The sequence below is a fragment of the Globicephala melas genome, chromosome 15 (genome assembly GCF_963455315.2).
Source record: "Globicephala melas chromosome 15, mGloMel1.2, whole genome shotgun sequence".
Lineage (NCBI taxonomy): Eukaryota > Metazoa > Chordata > Mammalia > Artiodactyla > Delphinidae > Globicephala > Globicephala melas.
In genome coordinates this window covers 36,317,048-36,344,385 of record NC_083328.1, presented here as the reverse complement: position 1 = coordinate 36,344,385, position 27,338 = coordinate 36,317,048, and the positions used below count along the sequence as shown (strand labels likewise).

At 59.0% G+C, this 27,338-nt stretch overlaps 1 protein-coding gene across 7 annotated transcripts in view; it reads right to left on the bottom strand.

Annotated features, from left to right (window-relative positions):
* Window positions 1-22,773, bottom strand: part of PKD1 (polycystin 1, transient receptor potential channel interacting) — a 47,458-nt gene extending 24,685 nt beyond the window's left edge. For 4 of the 7 annotated variants that reach the window (XM_030848415.2, XM_030848416.2, XM_060284221.1 and 1 more), the window contains exons 1-11: window positions 22,380-22,773; window positions 6,294-6,365; window positions 6,102-6,173; window positions 5,847-6,016; window positions 4,829-5,500; window positions 4,547-4,730; window positions 3,174-3,394; window positions 2,718-2,833; window positions 2,181-2,307; window positions 1,591-1,838; window positions 347-1,102 (exon numbers count right to left, since the gene is read on the bottom strand). In XM_030848415.2, coding sequence (XP_030704275.2) covers window positions 347-1,102; window positions 1,591-1,838; window positions 2,181-2,307; window positions 2,718-2,833; window positions 3,174-3,394; window positions 4,547-4,730; window positions 4,829-5,500; window positions 5,847-6,016; window positions 6,102-6,173; window positions 6,294-6,365; window positions 22,380-22,594 — 2,853 coding nt within the window. In that variant the 5' untranslated portion in view covers window positions 22,595-22,773. Of the gene's footprint in view, window positions 1-346; window positions 1,103-1,590; window positions 1,839-2,180; window positions 2,308-2,717; window positions 2,834-3,173; window positions 3,395-4,546; window positions 4,731-4,828; window positions 5,501-5,846; window positions 6,017-6,101; window positions 6,174-6,293; window positions 6,366-22,379 lie in introns of those variants that run through there. The other 3 variants (XM_030848421.3, XM_060284223.1, XM_060284224.1) reach the window with 3 other exon arrangements.
* Window positions 22,774-27,338: the final 4,565 nt, after the last annotated feature.

Here is a 27,338-nt window from a genome sequence, read left to right as displayed (position 1 = left end):
CCGGGTGGCATCAGATCCCAACCTCAAAAAGCGCTCACTTTAGCCAGGTGGGAACACAGCAGGACCCCGAAAACACACCCAGGATCAACAAGGTCAGAGGTGGGTGGAGAGTTCGACAATTCGTGCAGGAAATGTGAGAGCAAAAAGAAGCATTTTCAGAGCAACTGTTTCACAGGTGACTTCCCCAGTAACTTAGGAATTAACGAACCATCTGAGGAACCACTGAACAGGACCTGCCCAGAAACCAACACTGAGCCCACTGTCCCGGGCAGCCAAGTGCTCTCCTCGCTGGGGAGAGGCCACCCTCAGCATAGGCACCTTGTCTCAGGGCGGGGCCCACACTCACCACCAGGACGCCCTGCAGCACTCGGGCCTCAGGGCTGGGCGTGGCGCGGAGACCTCGGATGGGTTCCTCAGCCTTCACCCGCAGGCTGAGGTTGGCCCGGCCAGCACCGTTCTCCACCACAACCTCCACATCGTGCTCGCCCTCGCTGAGCCCGGGCAGTGCCAGCACCGAGAACAGGGTGCTATTGGCCTCGTGGGCACAGCCAGGCACCAGGGCAGCCACAGTGGCAGGGCAGGCAGCCTCGAAGGGCGCACTGACGTTGCCCCCAGGCCAGCGTGCAGTGGCCGTGGCGTTGGTGCCGGAGTCCACCTGGAGCACCAAGGCCGAGCCGTTGGTGGGCATGTAGAGGCGGCCGTCGTAGGGGGCCGGGTAGATGGCCCGAAGCCCTGCCACCGGGGAGAAGACGTTGAAGCTGCAGGACAGGTTGTGCCTGGACACGCTGTTGCCCACTGTGGCCCTGACCTCATAGCGCCCTGGCCGCCGCAGCCCTGGGTTGGGGCTCAGGCCCAGCAGAGGGGTGAGCCGCTCTGTGGCAACAAGCAGCCGCAGGGCACAGGCAGGGCCAGCCGGGGCCGCCTCCAGCTTGGCAGGCAGGTGGGCCAGCCAGGCTGAGACGTTGGTGGAGAAGTACGGGGCCTCGGAGCCAGGGACGCTGAGTGCTGGGGGGCAGCGCAGGAGGGCGCCCGGTCCGGCATCGTGCTGCAAGCTGATGAGGTCACCAGGGAGCAGGGGGCTGCCCTGGTCGTGGAAGGTGACCTACAGGAGAGGGGGTTGGGCCTGTGTCAGGTCCTCACAGTGGGTCAGGGGCCTGTAGGCAGCACTGGGCCAGGGGCTCCAGCGGGCTGCAGAACCCCCCTGGGGTAACCCAGAGTCACCCCCTACAGGGGTCTCAACACTCCTCATTCACTCACACACCACCAGGCTTCACAGGGGCCTCCAAGGCACTCAAGATGGGGACAGACAAAACACACAGGGCAGAGAGGATGCAGGCAGGGGTGGGGCTTCCCCAGACAGGGGAGGGACTTCTGGACACTGGCCAGCCTTGCCCAGAGAGGGGAAGAGTCCTCCTTAAAAGGCAAGTGCAAAGGCCCTGAGGCGGGAGCTTCTCACGGTTGGCAGAGGAGGAGAGCATTGCCGAGGCAGGAGGCGGGTGGGTTAGGGGACCTGGAGGGCTGTGCAGAACAATCTGCATTTTATTTGTGTTTGATGGGGAGGCAGAAGGCACCTAGGCCAGTGATACACACCGAGTACTGGGCAGGGGGGCCCGCAGGCACAGAGAAGAGGAACTCTTTCCACAATGCATAGGAGACCCCAGGGAGCCCCAGCCCTGATGTGGTTCCGTTGGCACAGGCCCGAAGGTGGCAGGGGGTGTCCAGAGGCAGGCAGATGTTGGATCTGGGGCACGGGTGTCCTTCTGGTGTGCATGTAGGGATGGGCTCAGTCCTGTTTTCCAGGGACCTACTCTGGGGCTCGCTGCTGTTTCCTGGGGCCCCTGCAAGGAAAGGAGGGGTGTCAGGTACCCCAATTTGCTAACAGATCATAAGGACGCCCTGCTACAACATGAGGTCTCGCCAGGCAGTGTACCCGGCCCCCACCATCACTCCTCTAACCCTCCCCACACCAGGCCAGCTGACTGACCCCAGTGAGTCCCCAGCCCCAGCAAGTTCCCCACCAAACCCATCCTTGGGATCCCCAGCATGAGTTGGCATCTCTGTGGACCCCACTGTCCACCTTGAGGCTGGAGACCAGTCCAGTGGGCAAGGGACCAGCAGACACCACAGTGCAGAGAGGCTGCTCGAGCCTCCCAGGTCCCACTGCCAGGATGGAGTCCCACCTGTTCCTCGCATGGCTCGATACACCTGCAGCCGCAGCTGGGCAGGCCCGCCGAGCTCCGGGGTCCCGAACTCGGCAGCAGTGAGGAAGGCTTCACGGCTCGGGCTCAAGCCAGGAAACACCATCACCTGCCAGGGCAGGGGGGCCACTCAGCTCCACCGACCCCGGCCCTCAGCCGGCCCCACCCCGATGCCCAAACACCCACCAGGTCAGAGGGGAGGAGCCACCAGATGGGCCTTCAAGAGGCCCCCACTGGCCTCATTTCACACAGTGGGAGACAATGTCACTCAGGAGAAAAAAATCAGGTCAAAACCATCTGTGAGCAACAGGAATTGTACCTTCATTTCTAAAAAATCCCCAAGCACCAAGAGAAAAGGCTCAGGAGCGTTCAGAGCTCTCCCGATGCCAGGCCTGGGTGCTACTCACCTCTGCATTGACTCTACTAGACGCAGAATGTTAATAAGGCCCAGAAAAAGGCTTCTTGTTTTTTAAAGGGAACTGCAACAGCCAGGGCAAGAAACCTGGAAGGCCAGCCTACCTCAACGGGCTCCCGGGGGGCTGTGAGGGCCTCCTGCTGCACCAGGGGGCTCAGGGGCCCCTGCAGGTCCCCACTGGGTGCTCCCACGAGGAAGTTCTCTGCGTCCCACACAGGGCCTGTGGTGCAAGTGTGCAATGAGGTGCTGTTCCCAGGCCGAGGAGGAGTGTGTTGGGGGCCCAGGGTGGGACCAGACCTGGGACTGAGCCACCTGGCAGTAGCCCCTGGCTCCCTCCACCTGTTTTGTCCAGTGTGGGCTCAGTCCGGGACAGTAGACACTCAGCAAACACCTAACAAACACTGAACAGCTAAGGAATGAACTGGGGTGCCAGGGGCAGCTGTCCTGGCCAGGATGGGAGGAGCTCCCAGGGTGGCCAAGGGACCCTGTATGCTTTGGAGGAGGGGTGTCCTGGGCCAGGGCAGCAGGTGCTCCCCAGCCTCCCAGGGGCCCCAGCGCACCTCCGGGCCGCAGCTCACAGACGTAACTGTGCGGTGCCGAGCACAGGTCCGTGTTGCACTGCCCAGCAGGCCCGAGCCGCACGCAGCGCTCAGCTGTGGCAGGGTGCGGCTCCCCAGGCAGCCAGTTCTGGCAGCTCTCCAGGCTGAAGGCCTCACCCTGCGGCGCTGGGCCCACCTCTACCCCCTCCACAGCTGAGAAGCCGATCCACACGTCCAGGCTCCTGCAGGCAGACAGAGGGAAGAGCAGGTGCTCAGGGGCTCCCCAGAGACAAGCACCCCTCCCTCTGCCCTCTCTCTGGGGGCACCCTCCTCAGAGCAGCCTGTCAGGCAGGCTCTGCCTGTCCCCACTTTCCAAATGGGGAAACTGAGGCTCATACATGACTTGGCAAGCAAGGCCCACACCAGTGCCCACCCAATCACCTATCCCATGGGGCCAGGGGCCCAGCTGAGACCCTCATGGAGCTCCACCTCACTCTGGCCCAGGGCCACGTAGACCTGTGTGTGCCCAGAGGTGAGGATCCAGGTGTGGCATTTGGGGACAAAGACACCCATATATCAGCCCCCAAACAGGCTACTTCCCACAGCTCTACCAGGGCAGAGAGACCCTCCTGGAGGCAGGGCTTGTAGATACAAGGACAGGGGCAAATATTGGGACAGGGTCAGACAGAGGAACAGGCAGCAGGGGTGGCTGAGGTGCTGTGGTCAGAGCTGGGTGCTGGGGCTGCATTACTACCTGGGAACCAAGTGACCTTGGGCAAGGGCTATGACTGCTTTGGGCCTCGATTTCCCCTCGGGAAGTCCAGGGTGACCCACAGTCCAATCAGTCCCTTCCCACACAGGGACCCTGGGAGAGGAGGGGGGCCAGCCTCCACCCCATCCCGCCCCCTAGCCACTGCAGGTGCTAAGGGCTGAGTAGAGACCAGGCGGGGCCATCTATGGTGACCACTACAGAGCGCATGCCCCCACAGGCCTGGGCAGCCAGAGCGTCCAAGAGGCTCCTCGTGCATGGGCAGCGCTTGGCAGCAGTGACCACCCAGGAGGGAGCAGCAGGAGGAAGTGCAGCCTCCGTGGTCACACCAGAACCTCCCCGGTCCCTGCCAGGAGGGGCCCAGAATGGGACAGTGGGGGCAGGATACAGGGCAGGGGGTGCACCTCCCACAGTGGGCACCCCCGTGTCCACATCTGTGCCGAGAGAGCTGATAGGAACGGCCACATGTGGGCACAACATGGTTCCTTATCCCCAGAGCCAGGCTGGCTGGCTACAGCACCTCCAGACACCCCAATGTGCTCATGCTCCATCCCCACCCCAGCATTCTGGGGACCTCCCCCGACCTCCCAGCCTCTCCGAGGACCAGCGGCATTTGGGCAGGCACCTGGTGACGCGGGAGACCAGGAAGTGCTGGACGGCAGGACTGTCCACCATAGCCAGGGCGGCCCCGGCCCAGGCCCGGCACTGCTCCTGTGCCTGCAGCCAGGCCGCCTTCTCCACCACCAGGCGGTAGCAGCGCCCGTTACCAGGGAAGATCTCAGTGTCCGAGGGGCAGAGCGGATGCACCACTGGGGGGTCAGAGAGCAGAGAGATAAGGCATCGATGTGTGCCCAACCAGGGCTGCCCCACCCACCCCGACTCAGGCCTAGGGGCGGGGCGGCCCCACCTCGGGCTGGCTCCTCGCCCAGGGCCACAATGCTGTAGGTGGCCTCGAGGCCAGAGCCGCCACGGTTTCGGACGCCAAGCTTCAGGGTCTCGTCGCTATGCACAGAGGCCAGACACATGAGCTCCAGGGCTACGGGAGCCGCCTCCACCCACACCTCTGCCCAGAGCCGAGCAGAGCCGACCCCCAGGGCCAGCACGGCCGTCACGGGATAGCGCCCAGGCAGCACATAGTGGTGAGTGGCATCCGCGCCAGCAATGTCCACCTCAGGGGAGCCGTCGCCGAAGTCCCAGCGCGTGGAGCTGACTGGCAGTGAGGCAGTGACGTGGAAGGCTGCGGGCTGGCCAGAGGCCAGAGGTCCTTGGGGCCCCACCAGGGCAGCCCCTGGGGAGGCAGGGAAGATGTTCTGGAGGAGGGTGGGCCCCCGGCAGGTGGGGGCGGGGGGCAGTGGGGGGCTGGAGCAGGAGGGTAGGCAGGCCGAAGAGGCATTGGGAGGCCGGGCCAACCCGCACAGGCACCTGCCCTGCTCTGAGAGGGCCGCGAGGCCCCGGCCAGCCGCGAAGCAGAAGGCACTGCAGGCCTCAGGGGCCAGCGGGCCCTCATGGGCAGCTGAGAAAGCCACCAGCGCCACGGCGCCCGAGCTGTCGTCAGGGACACAGGCAACGTACTCCTCACCTGGAAGGGGCAGGCAGGCTGGTCCCGAGGGTGCACCCCACCCCATTCTACACCCCAGATCACATCATCTCCGACCCTCCAACAGCTGCGTGGCGCTCACCCCCACCCCCAGACTGGTTTCCCCGCCTCACACCTACGTGGTCCCCTGGTCCAGAGGGCCTCTGCGACCCCTCCCCCAGTCAGTCTGTCCTAGCCCCTGTAATTATTTCTCTCGTGCAGCTGTTCCCCGATCCCCATCTGCCACCATAGGCTGGAGACCCCTGAAAACCGGCAGGGTTCCCGCCGGCTGCTTGGCCAAGCTGTCCGGCAGGGAGGGACCAAGTGTGTCCCGCCCACCCGCACTCACCACAGCTGCTGTCCAACAGGGGGCCGCTGAGGAGGGGCCGGCCGGCCAGAGGGCCGGGCCCAGCACACGTGGCCGCCTCAGGCCGCACCACACGGACCTGCTGCTCCTCTGCCCAACGCGGCAGCCAGGCCAGACCACAGTCACACTCCAGCGGGTTCCCGCTCAGGTTTCTGCAGGGGGCGGGGCAGGCTCAGAGGGCAGGTGTGGGGGCCACGGGCCCAGCTGCCGACAGCCACCAAAACCAACAAAACTTACATTTCACTTAAATTAAATAAATTAGCAAATATTCCTTCTTCTAATGTAGAAATCTTGTTGTTGCTTATGTCCCTAAAAGAAAGGAGAGATTCGACATGGTCTGACGCGAGCCCCCTCAACCGCAACAATGACAGGCAGCCGCCACCTGCCCAGTGCGTGGAATCCCGCAGCAGCCCTGGAGGGGACACTCACAGCTCCGTCAGCGCCGAGAGGTTCGCCAGGAGCCCGATGTCCAGCGCTCGGAGCAGGTTGTGGGAGACATCTCTAGAGAGCAAAGCAGCTGCAGGTCAGTGCTGGGGCCCAAGGCATGGCACAGAGTCCACCCGGGCCCACCTCAGATGCTCTCCAGCTGCAGCCTCCCACCTTCTGAGCTCCCTCTTCCCAGGGCCAGAGGTGGAAGACCTGAATGAACTCTCATCTGGAGAGCCCAAGGCAGGAGAGAGCTGGCCCCTCAGCACTCCATCCATGCCCTGCCCCTTCCCCTCCCACCCCCTGCCCCCTGCCCCCTCCCCCAGCAGGACTGCACCATGTAGGGCAGGCTTCACCCCTCCACACAGGGTTCAGAACACACAAGGAAGCCCAGGGGTTTCCAGGGCCAGGGGCCCAGCTGCTACCAGCTGGAGGGTGGGGGGAATGTGGCACAGACCACACAAACGGGAAGGGGGCTCTGGCGGACGACCCCATAGCAGAGCAGTACTGACAGCCCGTGCTAAGTCTCTGGGGTCTGGGCACCAGAGTTAGAGCTGGATCTCCATAATCCCAGGCCCTCAAGGTCAACAGAACCATATCAGAGAACCGAACATGGTGCAAGACACGGGAGAAGAGTCACGGGTTCTCAAAGCATGAAACTATGAGCAGAAATAAAACATCAAAAGTCGAAAGATCCAACTGCACAAAAACATGCAACTTACACACAAAATATCATAAAATCAGAAAACAAACTACAAGCTGGGAAAAGCACTAGCAATTTAGATGATGGATTAAAGGCCCATAATCCCCTTTCCACATATGCTGTTAACAAACCATAAAGAAAGCAAGTTACTCCAGAGGGAAAAAAAAGGCTAAAGATGAAAATAGGCAAGATTAACGAAAGATATACAAATGTCACAGATACACAGAAAAACACCCGGTCTCATAACTGGAGAAACACCATGAAAACAGAACAACAGCACTTTTTGTCTACTATCACCCCCAGTGCAGGTGACGTGGTGGTGACACACCAGTGACTACACTCCAATGACTACATGACCCCAGCCCCTCGCGAGTCTTTCCGAGGATACACTCTCTAGCCAACAATTCCACCTCCCCGCCCGGCATAGAGGTGGAGGCCAGTCACCCGGCCCGTCCACCTCCTGGGCAGGGACCCTGGACCAGCCTGACTCAGTGGACACCTCCAGTCGCCACTCCTCCCAGGCCTCCCTGTGCTCCCACAGGTCTATACCTCCCACCATAGTCTCCAAACTGACGAGGCCTGGGCCTCCCACCCTTGGGGCCTCTGCCCTTCCAGGTGTCACTCTGGCCCTCTGATGTCCCCAGAATGCCTCTCACCAGGTCTGCCCTTCCCTGGCCTGTCAATGCCTCCTCCAGGCCTATCTGTCTCCAGGTCCTGTCAACCCAGCTCCTAAAACATTCAGACTCCCCCACCCTACCCGAGCCACAGCTTGGTCCAGACCCCCATCCCTGGGCACCCGCCCAGACTTCACAGTCCCTCTAATCCGAGCTCCCGTGGCAGCCTGAGGGGTGTCCTGAAGCCCAGCTCCATCAGCCACCCTCTGGAATGGGTTTTGCTCTCTCCAGCTGCCCCACATACAACAAGAACTTAATAAGAACTGGCTGGTGTGAAGACAAGTCCCTCCTGGAAGCCAGGGGCCTGAGTGCCAGCCCAGACCCCACGACCATGCCCAGGGGTGGTGCTGGGATGCCTGGTATGATACCTCTGCCTGGCTCACAATATCCAGGACCACTTCTGGAATGAGGCTCAGGAAATGGCCCCCACCCCAGCCCCTGACCACTGCTCCTTCCTGGGGACCTGCTATCCACATGGGGCCTCATGGCCACCTATACCCAAATACTGGCTGGGGGCCAGTTCTCAGTCAGGCTGCTCACGTGATCCTGGCTTCCAACACAGCCAGGTGGCCACCTGGGGGACTTCTGGAGGGGTACCACCTGCCTGCAGGTGATACGAGGGAAGCCAGGCCCAAAGGGGCTCCTGTCCCCCTCTGGCCCCCACCAAGGGAGTGAGGAAAGGGGGACTGGACGCACTCAGCTAACCCCTGGGAGCCTGGTCTCTCCCTCTGCATAGGGGGCAGCCATCGGGAGACTTGGCACTGAGTGGACGGCATGTGGACATGACATGCTCAGCCGATGCTGGCTGTAGCCTGCCTGGGGAGGCAGCAGGCCACAGGCAGCCTCCAAATCATAAGGCCTCAGGCAGGAGGGTACAGGCAGTAGGTGGGCAAAGGTGGGCAAGACCAAAGTTCTCCCCTGAATCGGGGGCTTCCTCAAGAAGGGCTGTGAGTAGAACCTCGGGCACAGTCAAAAGAGCTACATAGCTGCAAGGGGCAGGGTCCTCCCAGCAGCGGGACCTCTGAGACTGGACAGGGGTCCCACAGGGTCAGGGCTGGGGCTGCAGCTCCTGCTGGGACCACATGGGGACGGAGGCTTCAGCCCAGAGGACCTGCAGCCCCATCGCTGCTCTGACCAGTGGCCTGACTGTGCAGGCTGGGGGGACACCTGATTTGGCAAAGGCTCTATCCCGGCAACAAGCGCAAAACGGCAGTGTGGGTGCCACCCAGTAACGCCGCATGCCCTGAGAGTTCAACTGCTTTGGGCACCAGCACAGCCACATGCACGCCCCGAGGCACAGACGTCTTTCCCCTCACCCATGAGATGTGACAGGAGCTGGTGAGCAGGTGTGGCTCACACCCCCGCTTAGCCACAGAGGCAGGAGAAACGCAGCTGCAAGATGCAGTACCCCCGCTCCCTGTGACTGTTCAAACTCTAAAGAAAGCGCTGGAGGGGTGCACGGTAATAACCCCACTCCTGAGAGCAGGCAGGCCCCTCCATTTCCCACACTTTCATTCTGCTCTTCAAGCAGGAGAAAGTCGGTGCAGGAGGGGACAGACAGGATGCCCAGCAGGACCTAGAGCGGGGGCTTCAGAGGGGAGCAGACGGCGATGGGCTGGGCAAGGGGGGCCAGCAGCCACACCAACCGGGGAGGTCAAGGCAAGGCCTCCTCCACTCCAAGAAGCGGCACGGTCCACTGACAGTGGGCTCAAGGCTGGAGCTCCACCCGACTCACCCGAGCCAGGGGTCCCAGACAACCCCACTGAACAGCTGGGTTTCCCATCTGAATACTGGCGGGTGTGTGCGCGCGCATGCAGGTCCCTTCCCCCAAAGGCTGCGTGACAGGGAGCCCATGCCCAGAGCATGGGTCCCAGGAACTCCAGAAGCAGAGACGCCCTTGGGGGCCAGGGGACATAGTGACAGGACCCTCTGGCAGGGTCACCTCTGCCCCTCACAACGGAGCCTAGCTTCCCCCTTCCATCTGGCAGTGCCACTGGGTAAGCCAAGCTGGGCGCTCACAAGCAAGCCAAGAGCAGTGGGGGAGGCAGCAGTCGGCCTTCCTCCGGGGTGCTCCGTGCCCTCCACAGCAGCCCCGCCCAACCCCGGCCGGCCGATCCAGCGCACAGACTGGGAGACCAGGCCCAGCAGGATATAGGAGACACCGAATTTGCATGTGTCATGGCAGCTGCAGCCGCCCAGGCCTAAGGGAGCCCATGGCGCCTGCGCATCACTGAAGTTCGCTCAAAGCCTTTAGTCTGTTGCTGAGGAGTGAGCACGATGCCAATGCACGGCCGCAGAGCCCTGGATTCTTAATGGTTGGCGAAGATTCCACATACAAATTCTTTGAGTTTATCCTCACTGATCCGTTCCATAAAGCTACAAGAAGAAATCCTGACACCCAGCGGATCACCAAAGCACGGTGAGGCTCTCGCAGTGCAGCCTGGAGAAGGCATAACGCTCTCCAGCACTGCTGTTACTGCTAACGGAAGCAATGCTTGTAAAACTCCTACCTAATAAACAATTTGGGACAGTCTCATCTGCTTTAAAAAAAAAAAAAAGACACACACACATGGTGTCTCCCAGTACAGGCCAAGGCCCTCTACCACTGCACATGAGCATGTGTGCCCAGAGGTGGGCTGCTGGGGCATCCACACCATCCCCGCGGTGGGTTGAGGCAGGCCAGGAGACCAGGGAAAGGCAGACAGACTCCACCCAATGTCAAGTACAACGCACCAAGTGGGGACGGCTGTGCCATGAGAAATTTCAGTGAGACTCAAGCAGGGGCTCCTCTGAGGCTAAAGGGAGGACAGCTGTGGAATCCGTGCCTCTGAGAAGTAGAGCTGCAGGGGCCCAGAAGCAAAAGCCCTAGGCAGTCAGATGATCCAGAGACGGGGACTGGGGGACAGTGGGACACAAGGGTGAGTGCAAGCATGAGACACCCACCAGGGGCACCAGGGACAGCTCCCCAGCCAGGGCCTCAAGCAGAAGAGGAAAGAAGGAAAATCCCTACAATATTTTTCCACATCCCATTTTCTGGAAAATCCATCATTAGCGGCAGCTGCGGGGAGCCATCTGCGGTGCCAGAAAAACCAGGGCAGGAGGAGGGAGCCGGGTCTACCTCAGTGTCCCAGCCAACGCCCACCCTGGCAGGACACCATCATCCCTGGCCTTACTGGCCCATGGCTCTTGGCCATCCTGGGCCCAGCTAAGTCTTCTATCCAGCTTGGCCTGGCCCAGCTGCCCCCGGGAGGCTTTCCCCCCGACTGACGAAGACAGCCTCACCCCGTCATGAGTGCTGGCCACGTGCTCCCCATGCTCCCAGCTCCAGGGAGCCCCTTCTCCCCAGGACTCACCTGGGTCTGGTCAGGGCCCACAGTGCAGAGAAAGACCCTGCCCGGCAAAGCTCCTGCAGCCTGAAGGCAGAACCAGGACAAAAGCCAGGTGCATCACCACAGGCCAGGGCTGCCTCGGAGCATCCGTAAGGGGCGTGCCACGGGTAACAGTGTGGTGGGGGTGCAGAGAGGACACTGGAGGAGGGCCTCTGGAGGCAGACACTGGTGGAGTCCTCACCTGGCCTCAAGGCCCTGAACAGCCATTTTTCCACATCTCCATCTGCTTTTTTATAAAAATAAATTTATCTTTGGCTGTGTTGGGTCTTCGTTGCTGTGCGTGGGCTTTCTCTAGTTGCGGTGAGTGGGGCTACTCTTTGTTGCAGCGCGCAGGCTTCCCATCGTGGTGGCTTCTCTTATTGCAGAGCACGGGCTCTAGGCGCGCAGCCTTCAGTAGTTGTGGCAGATGAGCTCAGTAGTGGTGGCTCGCAGGCTCAGTAGTTGTGGCACACGGGCTTAGCTGCTCCACAGCATGTGGGATCTTCCCGGACCAGGGATCAAACCCGTGTCCCCTGCATTAGCAGGTGGATTCTTTTTTTTTTATAAATTTATTTTTTTTAATTTATTTATTTTTGTCTGCGTTGGGTCTTCATTGCTGTGCACGGGCTTTCTCTAGTTGCAGCGAGCGGGGGTTACTCCTTGTTTCGGTGCACGGGCATCTCACTGCGGTGGCTTCTCCTGTTGCGGAGCACGGGCTCTAGGCACGCTGCCTTCAGTAGTTGTGGCTCACGGGCTCTAGAGCGCAGGCTCAATAGTTGTGGCACACGGGCTTAGTTGCTCTGCAGCATGTGGGATCTTCCCGGACCAGGGCTTCCCGGACCAATCCCCTGCATTGGCAGGCAGATTCTTAACCTCTGCGCCACCAGGGAAGTCCCTCCATCTGCTTTTGCCGTCACTGTTCTGGGGGAATGCCAAGGCTGCTGTGGGCCAGCCCCATCCCACCCCCAGCCCCTCGGGTTTCCACTGCACCCCCCCGTGACATCATCATAGTCACTGACGCCCTGCCCCCCACTCAGGTTCTCTCTGTCTTACAAAGCGGGGCGGTGGGGAACACAGCAAGCCCAGGGAGCCACCTAAAGGAGCGCAAGGAGCCCAGCAGAGCTGGCAGAAGCAGCAGAGGCTGGCTAAGCACCACAGCAGCCAGCCCCCACTAGGAAGAGAGCCAGCACCCAAGAGGTCCTAGGCCAAGCAGGGTCCACCCTCTGGCCATGTGGACCCTCCCAGACCCCTCCAAGGCCCAAGCCAGCAACTTCCAGGGACCCCAAGTCTGGAGGGGTCAGGCCAGCTCAGGGGGAGGGGTGACCTGGGGACCACACACACCACCTGGGGACAGGCACACACCCACAACAGCACAAGACACGTGTCACCTCCCTGGGCACCAGGGACCAGGCTAGCCCACAGCACTGGATGGAGATGGGGGCTTTCTCATACCTGGCTCGTCCCCTCCTGTTCCCCCTCCTGACCCGAGACAGTTAAGTGTGTTGGGGGAGGAGTGAAGACCCCTGTTCTACCCCCACACCTGGGCCTTCCTTCTCCTCTTCCCACAGTGCCCAGCTGTCACTGGAGAGCCCAGTCTGCCCCCAGCACTGGGCTGCCCCAACTCCCCCTGCCTTCCAAATCAGACATCCAGCCTCCCGGGGGAGTGTGTCCTTCTGGCTCCGATCTTTCCTATTCCAAGCAGGAGCTGGGGGTGGGGGAGAACCCCTGCTTCCACCACCAAGCTGGAGGTGTCCAGCAGAAGGTGCTGAGGGGCCCCAATCCTGTGGACAATGGTGGCTCCCCCTGACCTCCCCACACAGGGCTCAGCCCCTGCTCACACCCTAGTTCTCGCAGAGGGGCAGGGAAGGGTGTCTCAGGGCCCAACAGGGAGAGATGGGGAAGGGGCTGTTAGATAAAGCCGAGTGGGAAGAGGTGTGTGAGGTGGAGGCCAAGGAGAGGTCGTTTTTGAGCCCTGGGTGGCTCCAAGTGCAGTGCCTCCTAGAGCTGAGGAAACGGAGGCTGCAGATAAGCCAGGACCCTGCCCTGCAGCCCCAAGCAGCCTCAGTCTCCTTCTCTGTCAAGGCGGGGGAGTGGCCAGGGTGCCTGCTCCCCAGTCCAGATGCCAGGCGGGGTCTGGGGGCCAGCCGGAGCCCCAAAGGAAACATCTGCACATTCCAGACGCATGTGGTCAGCAGTGGAGGCGAGCACCAGGCCCCAGCCCAGCACCCCACCCGGCGCTGGCCGCCACGCTGGAAACAGGGCTTGGGGGGGAATGGGCTCCGGAGAGGCCGCCTGCAGATGTTACGTAACCACTCTGCCCGAGCCAGCAGCTGCCTCCTCCCTCTGGCAGGACAGGACAGAGCTGCGGCAGAAGGCCCCCCACTCCCCATCCGAGGCCTAGGGCTCCTGCTTCCCGCTCTCGCTGGGCTTCCAGAAATGCAGCCTCAGCTGCCCTGTCCTCTCCATGGAGGCCCCAGGGCTCCAGGGAAACAGGCTTCCCTCAGCCCAGCCACGGGGGACCCCCAACACATCCCCTCAGGAGCCAGGTTGAGGCAGAAGGGATGAGAGGCCACAGGCTGGTCCCGGTGCCCTGGGACCCCACAGGCTGGTCCAGACCCCACCCACATGCTCGGCTCCCAGTGCCCCCACTCGACGCCGCGGTAACGGCTCCTTTTGGCAGTGGGACGGGGTGGGTCAGTTTGAGTCTAGTAACCTCACTCTGTCTTCATTCCCTTCTATTTATGGTGAGAGAGGCTGGCTTCCAGGGGCGGAAATGATGATGTTTAAATTAATGAATTCAAGTTTTGGAGAGAGAGCCGATCTGAAGAAAAACATGCGGAGAGGGTGAGCTGCAGGGGTGGGCAGGGGGCAGGCTCTTGGCGCAAGGGCATGGAGGGGCCAGCCCGAGCCACCCACCCCCATCTGGCGCCAAACTAGGGCCCAGAAGGGGGGTCTGGACCTCAAAGACAGGGAAAGGCCTGCGAGAGCCCCCTGGCGCCTTGTCCCAGGGCGTCGGAATAGGAGGTGGCCTGTGTTTCCCTGAGCATGTTATGGGCTCCCTCACCGGGCGTGGCCAACCCACGACTGAACCATCACCAGGATGAGACACAGGCGTCTGGTGTGGTGACATCCCCTGCCCAGGAAACCCCTGGAACTACAGGCCAGGACAAGGAAGGGAGCCCCGAAGAGGGGCCTTCCCAGATCAGCCTACAAAGAGGCAGCCACCGTCAGGGCATTAATAAGACTGGGGGCAGGGGGTGGCGAAGGGCTAAGAGGGGACCCTCCCAGGAGAGGGCCCAGCTTGCCCCTCCACCTGCAGCTGGGGATTTGGGGCCACTCTTCAGGGCAAGGGGAGGAAAAGGACCAGTACCCATGGACACTGGCGCCCATGTGCTGCCTTCAGCTGGGATGTCCCTCTGCACTCTGGCCCGTCACAGTCAGCCAGGGCAGGGGCTGCGCCGACCCCTTCTACAGATGGAAACGCTGAGGCTCCAGGAGGCTGCCCTCCTCACCCTGTGGTCGCTCCCAAGAGTCCGAACAGTGAGGGACAAAGGTAGCTGGGGCTCTCCCCATCCTGGCCTGGGAGCCGGCACATGGCCTCCAGAATTCCAGGGGCAGAAGCATCATCCAGCGTGGCCAGCAATCCCGTCACCCGGTCAGCCGCTGGGCACGGCCACTGGGCTATAGGGCTCAGTTTAGAGGTGCAGGATCTGGAGGCCCCGGGTGCTTTTAGCCTTGCCCAGAGCACTGGCCCTCATTCCTCGCCTCAGCCAAAAGGCAAGGCTGGCTTCTGCCCCACCTCAGGACAGAGCCCTTTCCAGGGCAGCCCCATAGGATCCAAGAGTGGACTCCAGGCCTGCTAGAACTGGGGACACACTTTGCCAGGCCTGGGCCCATGGGCACCTCAGAGGGAGAAAGAGCCCTGCCCACTGTGGTCCCCAAACGTAGCCCCCTCCCTGGCATGGGCGACTGGGTACCACTGGGCCCTTCGGCAGAGACAGCTGCCAAGCCATAAAGAACGAGGTGTTCCGGGAAGAAAGGACGTGAGCCGCATTTTCCAGCTGCGGTTGCCCGACAGCGAGACTGCAGGCACGTGGCCTGGCCGGCCAGCACGGAGGGTGAGCCCCAGCGCACCCATCCCAGGCGGCGGCCGCCACCCCAGACAGCGCGGCTGGAGCAGGGTGTTTTCATTCCAGCACTCGGTGGGCTGGGCCCGGCTGGGTTCCCGTTGTGGCGCTGGCCACCGCAGAGTGTTCCGGAAAGGAAAATGTGTGTCTCATCCAAAATGGCTTCCTCACTTGAAACCAAACCCCAGCCGGGGTCCCCCTCGGGAGCCAGGGTCCCCACACACCCACCTACATGGCACAGGCCCCCCAGGTGGGGGGCGAAGGTGGCGGCACCGCCACCCGGCCAGCTGTCACAAGATGGCAGAGCAGCCGGAGAGGAGCCCGAACCTAACCTCTGAGGCAGAAGCCACAGGACTGGGAAATCTGGGAAAGGGAGACCGAGTCTGCGCAGAGATCTGGGAAAGGGAGAGATCTGGGAAAGGGAGACCGAGTCTGCGCACGCTGGGCACACCTGACCCGAAAGCGCCTGCACCAGTCAGCTCCTCAAGGGACAACTCGAGGGCTGCAGTGAGCGGGGCAGCCACGGGGAGCACTGAGCAGCTCGAGTGTGCGCAGATTCCAATGGTGCCTCATCAGCTCAGGGCACAGAACAAGGTGTACACAAGAGCTCACAGTGCGGTTTATGCCTCATAACTTCACCATGTTACACATCCATACATGAAGGCATCGAACACACAAATGCATAAAACAGATAAAAACACAAGAGAAACATGCGAGGCATGATACATCCCAACAGCCACCTGGCTTTGCATTGAAGTCACCTCTGAGGCCAGACCAGAGGAGGCAGGAAGGCTTCTGAACATGGGGCCTCCTGGACTGGGTGCCAAGGGGTGTGTAGGAGCCTGCCTGCCCAAGGCTAATCTGTGCGTTTCCCATCTGCTGCAGCATTTGGTCTGAGCAACACAGTCACGGGCACATGTGCACCAGCTCAGGGGCACCTCTCCTCAGGCTTTTTGTCTGCTCTGTGGCAGGGCAGGTCCTAGGGGCCCAACTCCTGCCAATGCTTGGGTATAAGGTAATGGGCTCTGAGAACACAGAGAAGGGACAGGGGGGCCACTCTGACAACAGTTATGATTATCGTGGCCACCATCAACTGAGTCCCGTGGGTGCACCATACACCCTCACCTCTGACGCCCCACAACCACATAAGGTTCATCCACTCATGGTACCCATTTTGCAGGTGAGGCAACTGAAACTCAGAGAGGCCGAGTGACTCAGCCAAGGTCATACAGGAAGCGGAGGAGCTGGGATGTGAACCAGGTCTGACCCAGAGCCTAAGTCCCCTACTCCTGTGTTCCTTGCCTCCCTCCTGGAACCAAATAGAAAGTCAGTGGGGAGGACCAGAGCAGGGACAGCCAAGGGAATTTCAAGGAGGGAGCTGGTGGGAAGGGCTGGGGAGGGCAGGCCCAGGCAAGCAGCTGGGGCCTGAGTCCAGAGCCCACCTGGTCCCATTCAAATATAACCCAGCCCCACTCAGGGATGCCCCCACCGCCACCTCTGTCTGCTGACGAAGCAGGTCACTGGTGCTGTACCCCAGGCCCCCGAATGCAGTTCCAGGGATATGTCCCAGAGCGTGCTGATGAAATCACCTCTCTGCCACAACCTACCAGCCACGTGACCCTAGGAAGTGACTCAACCTCTGGGAGCCTCAGTTTCCTGGTCTGTAAAATGGAACCAAGTGTGGTTCTAACCCAACTGCATTGGGGCAACACATCACAAGAAAAGGGCTCAGCAGAGAGTCCCCACTCATGGCAACCGTGGAGAAGACAAGGCGGCTGCAGAAGTGGGGTGCACCCCTGGGATATTTTCTTCAGAGATTTGTTTTATAATTCACATACTATAAAGCTCACCCTTCTAAAGTTTACAATTCAGTGGTTTTTAGTATATTTTCAAGGTTGTGCAACCACCACCACCATCTAATTCCAGAACATTTTCATCCCCCAAAACAGAAACCCCACAATGCTTGGCCACCATCCCCCACCCCCATCCCCCATCCCAGCTGTAGACACTAGTCTGCTTGTGCCTACATGGATTGGCCTGTTCTGGACATTTTTTATCAGTGCAATCATGCAACATGTGGCTTTTTGTGTCTGGCTTCCTTCACTGAACATGTTTTCAAGGCTCATCCACCCTGTAGCATGTATCAGTACTTCATTCTTTTTCATGGCTGAATAATATTTCATGAACAGACCACATTCTGTGTATCTATTCATCTCTTGATAGACACTTGAGTTGTTTTCACCTTACAGGTACTATGAATAATGCTGCTACGGGCACTTGTGTACAAGTTTTTGTGTGGACGTAGGTTTCGTGTCTCTTGGGTGTACATACACCTGAGAGGAGAATGGCTGGGCCCTATGCTAACTCTATGCTTAGCTTAATCTTCTGAGGAGCTGCCATACTGTTTTCCAAAATGCTGCCCCATCCTACATCCCCACCAGCCGTGCACGAGGATTCCAATTTCCCCACGTTCTCACCAACACTCCTTAATGTCTGTCTTTTGGTGACAGCCATCCCAGTGGGTATGAAATGGTATCTCACTGTAATTTTGATTTGCGTTTCCCTGAAAGCTAGACACTGAGCATCTCTTCATGTGCTTATTGGTCATTTGTGTATCTCCTTTGGAGATTGATCTGTTCAGATCCTTTGCCCATTTTTTTAGCATTGAGTCATAAAGGTTTTTATGTATTCTAGCTACAAGTCCTTCATCAGATAGATGGTTTGCATGTTTTCCCCACCCTGCAGTCGTTTTGCAGGTGTGTTCACCCTCCTGGATGGTGGCTGTCCTCACTGCTCCCAGCTACTGCCTGGCTCCTGAGGGTTACTGGCACTGGAAATGCTCTGGTGTTGGTCCCTTCGTGTCCCCAGGTGTCACAGATGAAGCTGAAGCCTTCCCATTCACCTGCCTGACCTGCCAGGGGACCTTACAGAAGGCAGTATGTGCCCTCTTGTCCACAGTTCAGACAAATCTGCAGTCTGTGTCTTACCACAAAACTAATGTTACATGTGCACTTAGTCTGCATTTCCAAGTGCCAGCTATCATATGCAGCTCAGGTAATGTGAGGGTGAGACCAGCTGAGTACGCAGGACACCCAGGGCCTCCTGAAACCCACTGTCTCCACGCCCCAGCTAGTGTTCTTTCTAGAAGATGCCAATCATGACGCTTCTCTCCTGGGTCCCTCAATGCTGCCCCCCTGCTCTCTCGATAGAGGCCCCACCTCCCGCCCCTCCATCACCTGGCACCTCTGAGACTCTACCAGGCTGTCCCCTCTATCTGGGACGCTCTCTCCCAGCCCCTGCATGACTCCTGCGTGAGCACTGAGTCTTGGCTTCAATGTCACCTACACTGGGGATCCTTCCAGGGAGCCCCTCCAAAACGGCCTCCTCCTTATCATCTGTCTTTTGGTTTAACACTAGCTCTGCTGTCATAAAAGCCTCAGAGACGTGGGCCTTGAAGACCCCTGGCACAGGGCCAGGAACACAGCAGCCAGGCCCTCCCTCTGGTGAGGGCCCAGAGACAGGGCCCTCCGCTGCCCCGCCAGCCCTCAAGGCAGCCACGTGCATGACACCTGCAATCTAACACGTTACACACACGCCAGGCCCACGCCAAGCCCAGGGGTCTACTCCCTGATGTCCATCTTCCCTCACACCCATGTCCTGTGCAGGCCCCGGGGGCTGAGTCGCCCAGAGATTCCCCTATTATTTAGGGGCACAGGTGAGGAAGGGCGAGGCCCTGGGTGCCCCCAGCCAATGGAAGACCCTAAGGCCCCAATATTTTAATCAGCAAACCAAGCGCCTATTGAGTCCCTGCTCTGAGCCTAGTCCTAGACCCAAACATTCACAAGACAGTACGAGGCCCACTTTGGGCCCCTGGCCAAAATTAGCAGCTCACATCACCTGAAAAGCTGTCAGCCAAAAGCAACCACACCTGAAAATGACTGACAGCACCTGGAGCAGTGCTGTCACATCTAGAACTCTCTATGCCGTCCCGTCCAACATGGTAGCCCGCTGGCTCTGTGGCTCGAGCACTTGAAATGTGGTTCACCATACAACACAGCTCTGGACCCGACCATCAATGTACAGGAAGAACACCAAGGGCAGAGGGACACACAGAGACACAATCCAAAAGAAGGTGCCATCGGAGCCGGTTTCTTCAATAAATCGCACAAGAGGAAACAGATGGAAGGAAAGCCTACACATCCACAGAGATTTAAAGGACATCAACTAACCGCACTGCCACTGCGTGGACCTTATTTGGGTCCTAATTCAATCTACTAAAAAAACTGAGACAACCACAAATTTGAACACACTGGACATGCAAAGTGATCAGGGTATTATGCACTGTTTTAGGTGTGATCGAGGTGTCATCATACATTCCAAAATGCTTACAGATCAAAAGTAGGATGGCTGGAATTTGCTTCCAAAATGGGTTGGGGTGGGGTGGAGGTGTGGAGGGGTAGGCCAGGCCACAGGGCAGTGGGTCCATGAGGTTCATCACACTATTCCTCCCACTTTTGTGTATGTTCAAACTCTCCAGGATAAAAGCTTTAAAAATAGGAGAGCAACAACATTTTACTGAGTAACGTCATCTTTTTCAGGCTGTCATCTCCCAGCAGCATCACTTAACCCAAGAAAGGCTGCGGTCTCAGACTCCTGGGCTATCCTGCATGCTGAGGCCCAGGGGCCCCGAATCCCCCACCAGCCAGCCCCTGTCCTCCCACCCAAGTCTGGACACAGCTGTCCTGCCACACCTCAGGCTGGCCAAGGAGTCTCAAATGGAGGCGTGGCTGCGAGACACTGATGACAGAGACGCCAGGCCTGAGCCTGCTAGAGGAGGCTGCTGGTGACAACCAGGAGGCAGGGGTACTGGGGCCCCTGGACACGCACACCCTCACCCGGGAGGCTCCCTGGCATCTCTGAGCTCAGCCCTGCTCCCTTGGAGAAGAGAAGCCTCACCCACCTCCTGCTCCCTGAGGAGGGGGTTTGCAGGGTGGACAGGCAGAATGGCTGGGGCAGCCCACAGAGCACAGATGGTGGCCTGAGGGACCGGGGTGAGGGGGCCTTAACATTTGCACCCAAGGGCCCAGTTTACCATTTTGCACCCAGTCCTCTGGAAATCTCCCAGAGGCAGCTTCAGAGTGTCAACAAGAACATGAAGTCTCCTCTATTCCCCATCCCCCTCCTCCCAGAGTCCCATCATCACATGCTGCAGGGTCAGCAACCCTGGGAATCCTGCTGGCTCAGGCCAGGCCACCAGCTCCCTGGACCTCCAAAACCCAAGACCAGAGCCTAAGGGGACACATGCAAGGCAACAGGCTCAGGCTCCGTTGCTATGCCTGGGAGCCTGCACCCTGCTGCGGGCCCCTGGCCAAGCTACCAGTGCCGTTTATTTCCTGGACAGCTCCTGGACGCCAAAACGCCGCCAGGTGATGAGGAAGCGGGAATAACCAGCAGGAGCTGGGGCCTGACCCCCCAGCAGCTCTCAGCCCACGAGAGATGTATGTAACCTTACTCACAGCACTGAGAAACAAGGAGTGGCGTGGATCCAAAACGACTGTGTGGGCACTGGCTCCAGGCCAGAAGCCCACCTCCACAGAGACAGCCGTGATGGCAAACACTTAAGCTGGCAGGGAGCAAGATGACAGCGTGGCCCCATGGCTCCCAGCCGCTGCCCCTGGAGAACCTGGTTGCCCCCAGCCCCCAGCCCCAACCCCCAGCAAAGCCCCAAGGAGGACCCATCCAGGAAAAGCACCCACCCCTGCCCCACCCACCAACATCCAAACTCGTCTGAACACTGACCATGAGGGTCCTCCTCATAAAAGGTGGCCACACACTGGAGTCACCCAGGGAACATTACAAAACCAAATCCCAGGTTTAATAAGCCTGGGGATGTTAAACCCCCACCAAGGGATTCCAGCATGCAGCCAGGGAGTGATGGAGTCCTGGCTTAGGTGTCTGCAAGTACCCAAACGGGGCCGGAGGGATGTGGATAAGCAGGCCCTGAGCCTGTCCCCATCTCTGGGGACAACCATCTGAAAATCTCAGTCCCCTGAATCCCTTTCAATCCAACCCTCAGCTCCTCACAGTCAAACCCTGCCTCTGCCATGTACTGGCTGTTACTTGCTACTTGTGCTTGGACAAATCACATCACCATCACCTCTGGGCTGTTTTCTCATCTGTAAAATGGGCATCTTCACTGTACCTCACCTCAGAGGGTTAGGATGAGCGTTATGTGTGACAGTTCACAACCAGAGCTTGGCACAGGCCCGGGCTGGAGGCAAGCTCTCCATAAAGACTGCCTGTTATTATTTCTGCCAAAATGCAAACCTGACAATTGCTTTTCAGCGTTTTAAACCCCTTCATGGGCATGCTACCCCCCTACTGTTCCCAGGATAACATCAGAACGATAAACTGCACAAATGAGGCCCTTCATGACGCCAGCCCACCACCCATCCTGCTCCCACTCCCTCACACTACCCCTTCCCCCCACAGCTGCCACACTGGAGGTGTACCCCTACACCCACGTTCGACCAAGTCCAGCCTCCAGTCCTTTGCACACATGGTTCTCTCCTCCCTTCCCCTAAACCCACCTTCCTACCCCTCAAATAACAGGCCAATTCTTACACATCCATCAAATTCTTGTCCACCCCCTCCGGAGAGCCTTCCCTGTCATCCCAGATAGAGCTCTCCACCTCCTAGCTTCCTACTCCTGGGCTCCCAAGTGCTGGGTATGCCCCCAGGCCAAGCTGCATCCTATTAAGCTCTAATTAGAGTTTAAGTGTTTTTCAGAGACCTTCCCGCCCCGCCTCCGCACGATGCTACAGGCCCCCAGTCAGCTGGCGTTAGCGGAGCCCCACCGGGTTGTGCGATGTCTCTGCCTGCACAGAATCCGGTATTTTCCTATTTCCCTCTGGCTGAGGCCAGGCGGGCTGAGAGCCGGCCCCGGTCCCAGGTTTTCCTTATTTAGTCGGGCCGACCTCACTGCGCTGGAGCCTCGCCCTGGGAGAGGCCTGGCCCGCACTCCGTTTCCCCTTCTAGAGGCCGGGGACGCGCCCACGCCCTGTGAGGCCCGCCAGGCCGGCGGCCTGCCCGGCCGGCCTCTCCCCGAAGGGTGCAGGCGCCCCGCGCCCCGCCGGGCCCCGGCAGCCGCCAGTCCTTGCGCCCGCCGGGCGCCATGGCAACCGCCCGGCCCGCGTTGCGGGCGGCGGGTTACTCACAGCGCTGTGGCGTCCGCGGGGATGCGCAGCGCGGGCCCGAGCGTCCGCAGTCCGCGGCCGGAGCAGTTGACGCGGCAGGCGGCGCCGGGCGCCGGGCCGCAGAGGCAGGGGGGCGCGCACGGTCCGCAGCCGCGCCCGGGGACCCCCGCCAGCGCCCCGAGCCACAGGCCCAGGCCCAAGGCGAGCGCCAGGCGGGCGGGCGCGGCGGGCGGCATCGTCAGGGCAGTGCAAGCATGGCCCCGGCCCGGTCCCGAGGCCCCGAGCCCGCCCGGCCTCGGAGGCCTCGGCTCAGGGTGGGCCCGCGCACGGCATGGCTGGGCGCGGGAGGGGGATCTGGCGGCGGCGCGGCCGCGGCCTGTCTGCCTGCGCGACGCCCGCTCGGCACTCTGGCCCGGTTCTGAGTCCACAGCCGTCCGCTCGCGCGCTGGCGCTGCAGTGCGGGCCGGCCGCCGGCGCCTCCTCCTCCCGGCGCGGCGCGGGGCGGGGCTCCCTTAGGCACCGCCCCCTGCTCCGCCCTGTTGGGCGCGGCGAGGGGCGAGCGCCAGGGCGGGTCGCCCCAAGGCTCCGCCCTTCGCTCTGCAGCTTGGGGGCCTGTGGGGCGGGGCTAGATGGGCGGGGCGACTGGAGCTCCTCCCTTCGCACAAGCAGTGGGCCGGGCCTTGGGCTCTGCTCCCCAGGGAGCGCCGGTCTAGGTCTGCGCTCTTCCCCCTCCCCGTCGCGTGCGCCCCTCCCAGACCTCACTCAGCGCCCGAGCAGTCACAACACTGAAAACACCAGCCGGGACCTCCGAGCGCCCGTTACGCGCGCTCATCCACTCCCAGCGCCTCTGTCCCTCTCCGCCACCGCGGTTTCCAGAACGCCTGGCACATAGTAGGCACTCAATAAATGCGCATCGCCTCCTCTCATGGAGTTACCAGGGCGCCGGCGAGGAGTGGCGGCTAGCTCTCGCTGTCACGGTGGTGACGCCCAAGTTGGGCCTCACCTGGGCGGTGAAGTTCAGCCTCCCGGCCTCCCGCCGGCCGCTGGGCATAGGCTGCGCTCTGCGAGCCAGGAAGCCCACGTCCTCCCGCTCCGGCCGCAGTTTGCCCGCTCTTTCTGTTCACGGCGCAATGTACTCTGTGCTGTGACTCTGCCAAGGGAGATTTTGTTTCTCTGTGTGCGCAGGATTTAATTACGAAACTAACGCAGGTGGTGGGAAGAATCCAAGCCGAACAACATGGATGAACCCTGAAAACATGCTAGAAGCTAGACAAAAAGGACCACATATTATATGATTCCCTTTATTTAAAAATGTCCAAAACAGGGGCTTCACTGGTGGCGCAGTGGTTGAGAGTCCGCCTGCCGATGCAGGGGACACGGGTTCGTGCGCCGGTCCGGGAAGATCCCACATGCCGCGGAGCTGCTGGGCCCGTGAGCTATGGCCGCTGAGCCTGCGCGTCCGGAGACTGTGCTCCGCAACGGGAGAGGCCACAACAGTGAGAGGCCCGCGTACCAAAAAAAAAAAAGTCCAAAACAGGCAAATCCATAAAGACAAGAAGTAGATTAGTGGCTCCTGGGGCTGGAGGGAGGGGGAATGGGTAGTGACTGCTAATGGGTGTGGGGTTCCTTTTGGGGATGATGAGAACCTTCTGGAATTAGATAGTGGTGATGACTGCACAGCCTTGTGCAGTGTACAGGCTAAATCACTGTGCAGTGTACTAAAATCACTGAATTGTGCTTCCTAAAAGGGTGAATTTTACGGTATGTGAATTATATCTCAACTTTTAAAATAATGAAGAAATAATAAAATTGTTTGACCATTGGGCCACGAGTGGATACCTGACCCACCCTGGTCAGATGAGTCCCTCCTCCAGAGCCTGGACAGAGTGGTCACAGGGAGGAGGTCCCCAGGCCCCCATGTGAGCAAGGTCTCTGTACCACTGTCTGGAGACTTGGTGTCAGGCCTCATCCTGAGACTTCCCAGCTTCCTCTCTGTGCTCTGTCTCTGCTTAAGCTAGCTGGAAACCTCAACTAAACCCACAGGTGCTGGGCCCATGTCCTGCTGCCACTTGCTGGGGGAGTCCAGGCAGGACCACTGTGGGGCACACTGAAGCTCTGCTATTCACCTGGGCATGAAGCAGCACCCAGATGCCTGCCTTTCTCATCTGGGTAATGAGAATAGTAAACCTACGTTTTAGGGCTGGGGGAAAATCACAACAGCTCAGAGCCAGCTCCCAGGAAAGACCCAAAGAAGAAAAGGTCCCCAGCACAGGCACAGGCCAGGGATGAACAGGGAATAGCCTGCCATGTCTCACAGGTCAAACAACCCAGGAGCAGACAGAGGATCTCCAGCCTGTGGCCTGGGGTAGGGGAAGGGGATGGTCCTGCTCCAGCAGCTGTGGTCCATTCTCAAGACTCAGTTCTCACAACCCCCTTTGTCTCCAAATCAGTATCTTGGAGCAGTTTGGGGGAGTGACTTAAGTTAGACATGAGGAGGAACTTCCATCCTAACAGGGAGGGATTGTGAAATCTGCAAACCTTTTGGGACTCATGAACCTTTTTACACAGAATCACAGAGGGAGTGCTTGGGAACCCAGTTTGGAAACACTGGCATGGGGGCTAAGCCAAGGTGGGGTTGATGGGATGAGACAAGGGGAGGGGGAAGGAGCAGGAGGCCCAAGTGGGAAACAGTCTCAGGACTGGTTGTGGGAGAAGTGGGAGGAGGAGGAAGCTCAAATGATGCCCTGCCTGGAGGTTGGGAGCCAGAATGGGTGGAGAAACTGTTTGCTGGGGGAAAATGGGGGATGGGAGAATGTCCCAGGGAAGGAGAGATGTGGAGGGAAAGGTGAGGATGGGGTTCTGGACAGATGGTGCTGGGGCCACTTGAGAAGGTACCCAGAGCGTAGCTGGAAGTGGGGTGTGAAGCTGGAAGGGGGTTGGTGAGCGCACCTAGGACAGGTGGAAAAATCCAGAGGCAGGGAACCCCAACCTAGAGTTGGGGAGGAGGGAGACCTTAAGGGGAGTCTAAGTGAGACAGCCAGAGAAGTAGAAGGAAACTGAGGCACAGTGTATGGAAGTTGAGGGAACAGCTACAGGGGAGAAGTCAACAGGGGCTTGGGCTACAGGAACAGAGCAGGGCTGGGCAGGCGCAGCTGAGAGTCCCTCCCTGATCCCCCCACATACTGCACAGGCCCACATGTACCTCCACTTGGGGCTTCCAGAACTCTCTACAGCCTCACACCACCTGGACTTTCCCCATGTTCTTTCCTTTGCTTGGAATGCTTTTCCATCCCACCCCATGCAGACTCAGCTGAGGTGCCTCCTCCTCCAGGAAGCCTCCCCAGCCCCCATCTCATGCTCATTCACATCACACAGCCATTCAGGGGACACATTTTTGAGCTATCTACTGCAAACCAAACATTTGTCCCCCAGTTTGTCAATACCCCTACTGGACAGCACTCCTCAGGGTCAACCTGTGCCTCCACCCTGCCATGTTGCTGCACGAAACTGAAGGCATGGTGTTCACCAGTGACCTTTACTGAGGGCACGTTGAGTGGAGGGGCTGGTAGGAAGACATATGCCAGCAGGTTGGTAGTAAGTGAGGGGGTGTAGACATGGCTTGTTTCACTGTTTCTAGAAGATTAGACATGAAAGAAAAGAGTCAAGGGACAAGAGAGGAACACAGAGCAATGGCAAAAGTTTTTTATTTTTTTAAATATATTTTTTAAAATATTTTTATTTATGTATTTATTTGGCTGCGCCGGGTCTTAGCTGTGGCATGCGAACTCTTAGTTGCAGCATGTGGGAGCTAGTTCCCTGACCAGGGATTGAACCCAGAGCCCGCTGCATTGGGAGCGTGGAGTCTTAGCCACTGGACCACCAGGGAAGTCCCGAAAGTTTTCTAACATGGGAGAGACTTGAACCACTTTCCAGGCTAAGGGAAGAGTGTCAACAGAGAGGGAGAAGCAGACCACAGAGAAAGAAAAAGACTGTGTGCACAGGAAGTGAAAGGATTAGTGGTGAGAACTTCTTGAGAGATTGGAGGGAGGAAACCCACATCCTTCAATTCTACACCCATTCATTCATTGCCTTATTCCATTGTCTCTTCACAACTCTGGGAGGTGGATTCTATTATTATTCCCTCTATTAAATGAGGTAACTAAGGCACAGAGAGGTTAAGAAATTTGCCTGGTCACACAGCAGGTAAGTGAAAGGACAGAGATTACTTTCCAAACCCAAGCTTTTAGTTCCAGTCAATGACAAACTGATAAGATTCAAGGACTCAAAATGAGAGAAGGTAAACCCATAAGAGGCAGTGATGTAGGGGCTTCCCTGGTGGTCCAGTGGTTAAGAATCTGCCTTCCCATGCAAGGGACACAGGTTTGATCCCTGGTCAGGGAGCTAAGATCCCACATGCTGTGGGGCAACTAAGCCCACGCACCACAACTACTGAGCCCCCACACTCTAGAGTCTGTGTGCTGCAACTACAGAAGCCCACGCACCTGCACGCTGCAATGAAAGATCCCACATATCACAGCCAAATAAATAAATAAATTTATTTTTTTAAAAAAAGAGAGACAGTGATGCAAAATGAGCAAAACAGATTAATTATCTAAATGATGGTTTGAAGGTGGTTGTGGAGTAAATGCAATTGTTTGGAAAGGATTTCTAAAATAGAACAGACATATATATATATACTTTTTTTTTTGCCACACGGCATCTGGTACCTTAGTTCCCTGACTGGGGATTGAAACTGCACCTCCTGCATTGGAAGCACACAGTCTTAACCACTGGACCACCAAGGAAGTCCCCAGGAAAGACATATGTTTAAAGAAGAAAATTAATTATCTTGGACTTTCCTGGTGGCGCAGTGGTTAAGAATCCACCTGCCAATGCAGGGGACATGGGCTCGATCCCTGGTTCAGGAAGATCCCACATGCCGTGGAGCAACTAAGCCCCTGCACCACAACTACTGAGCCC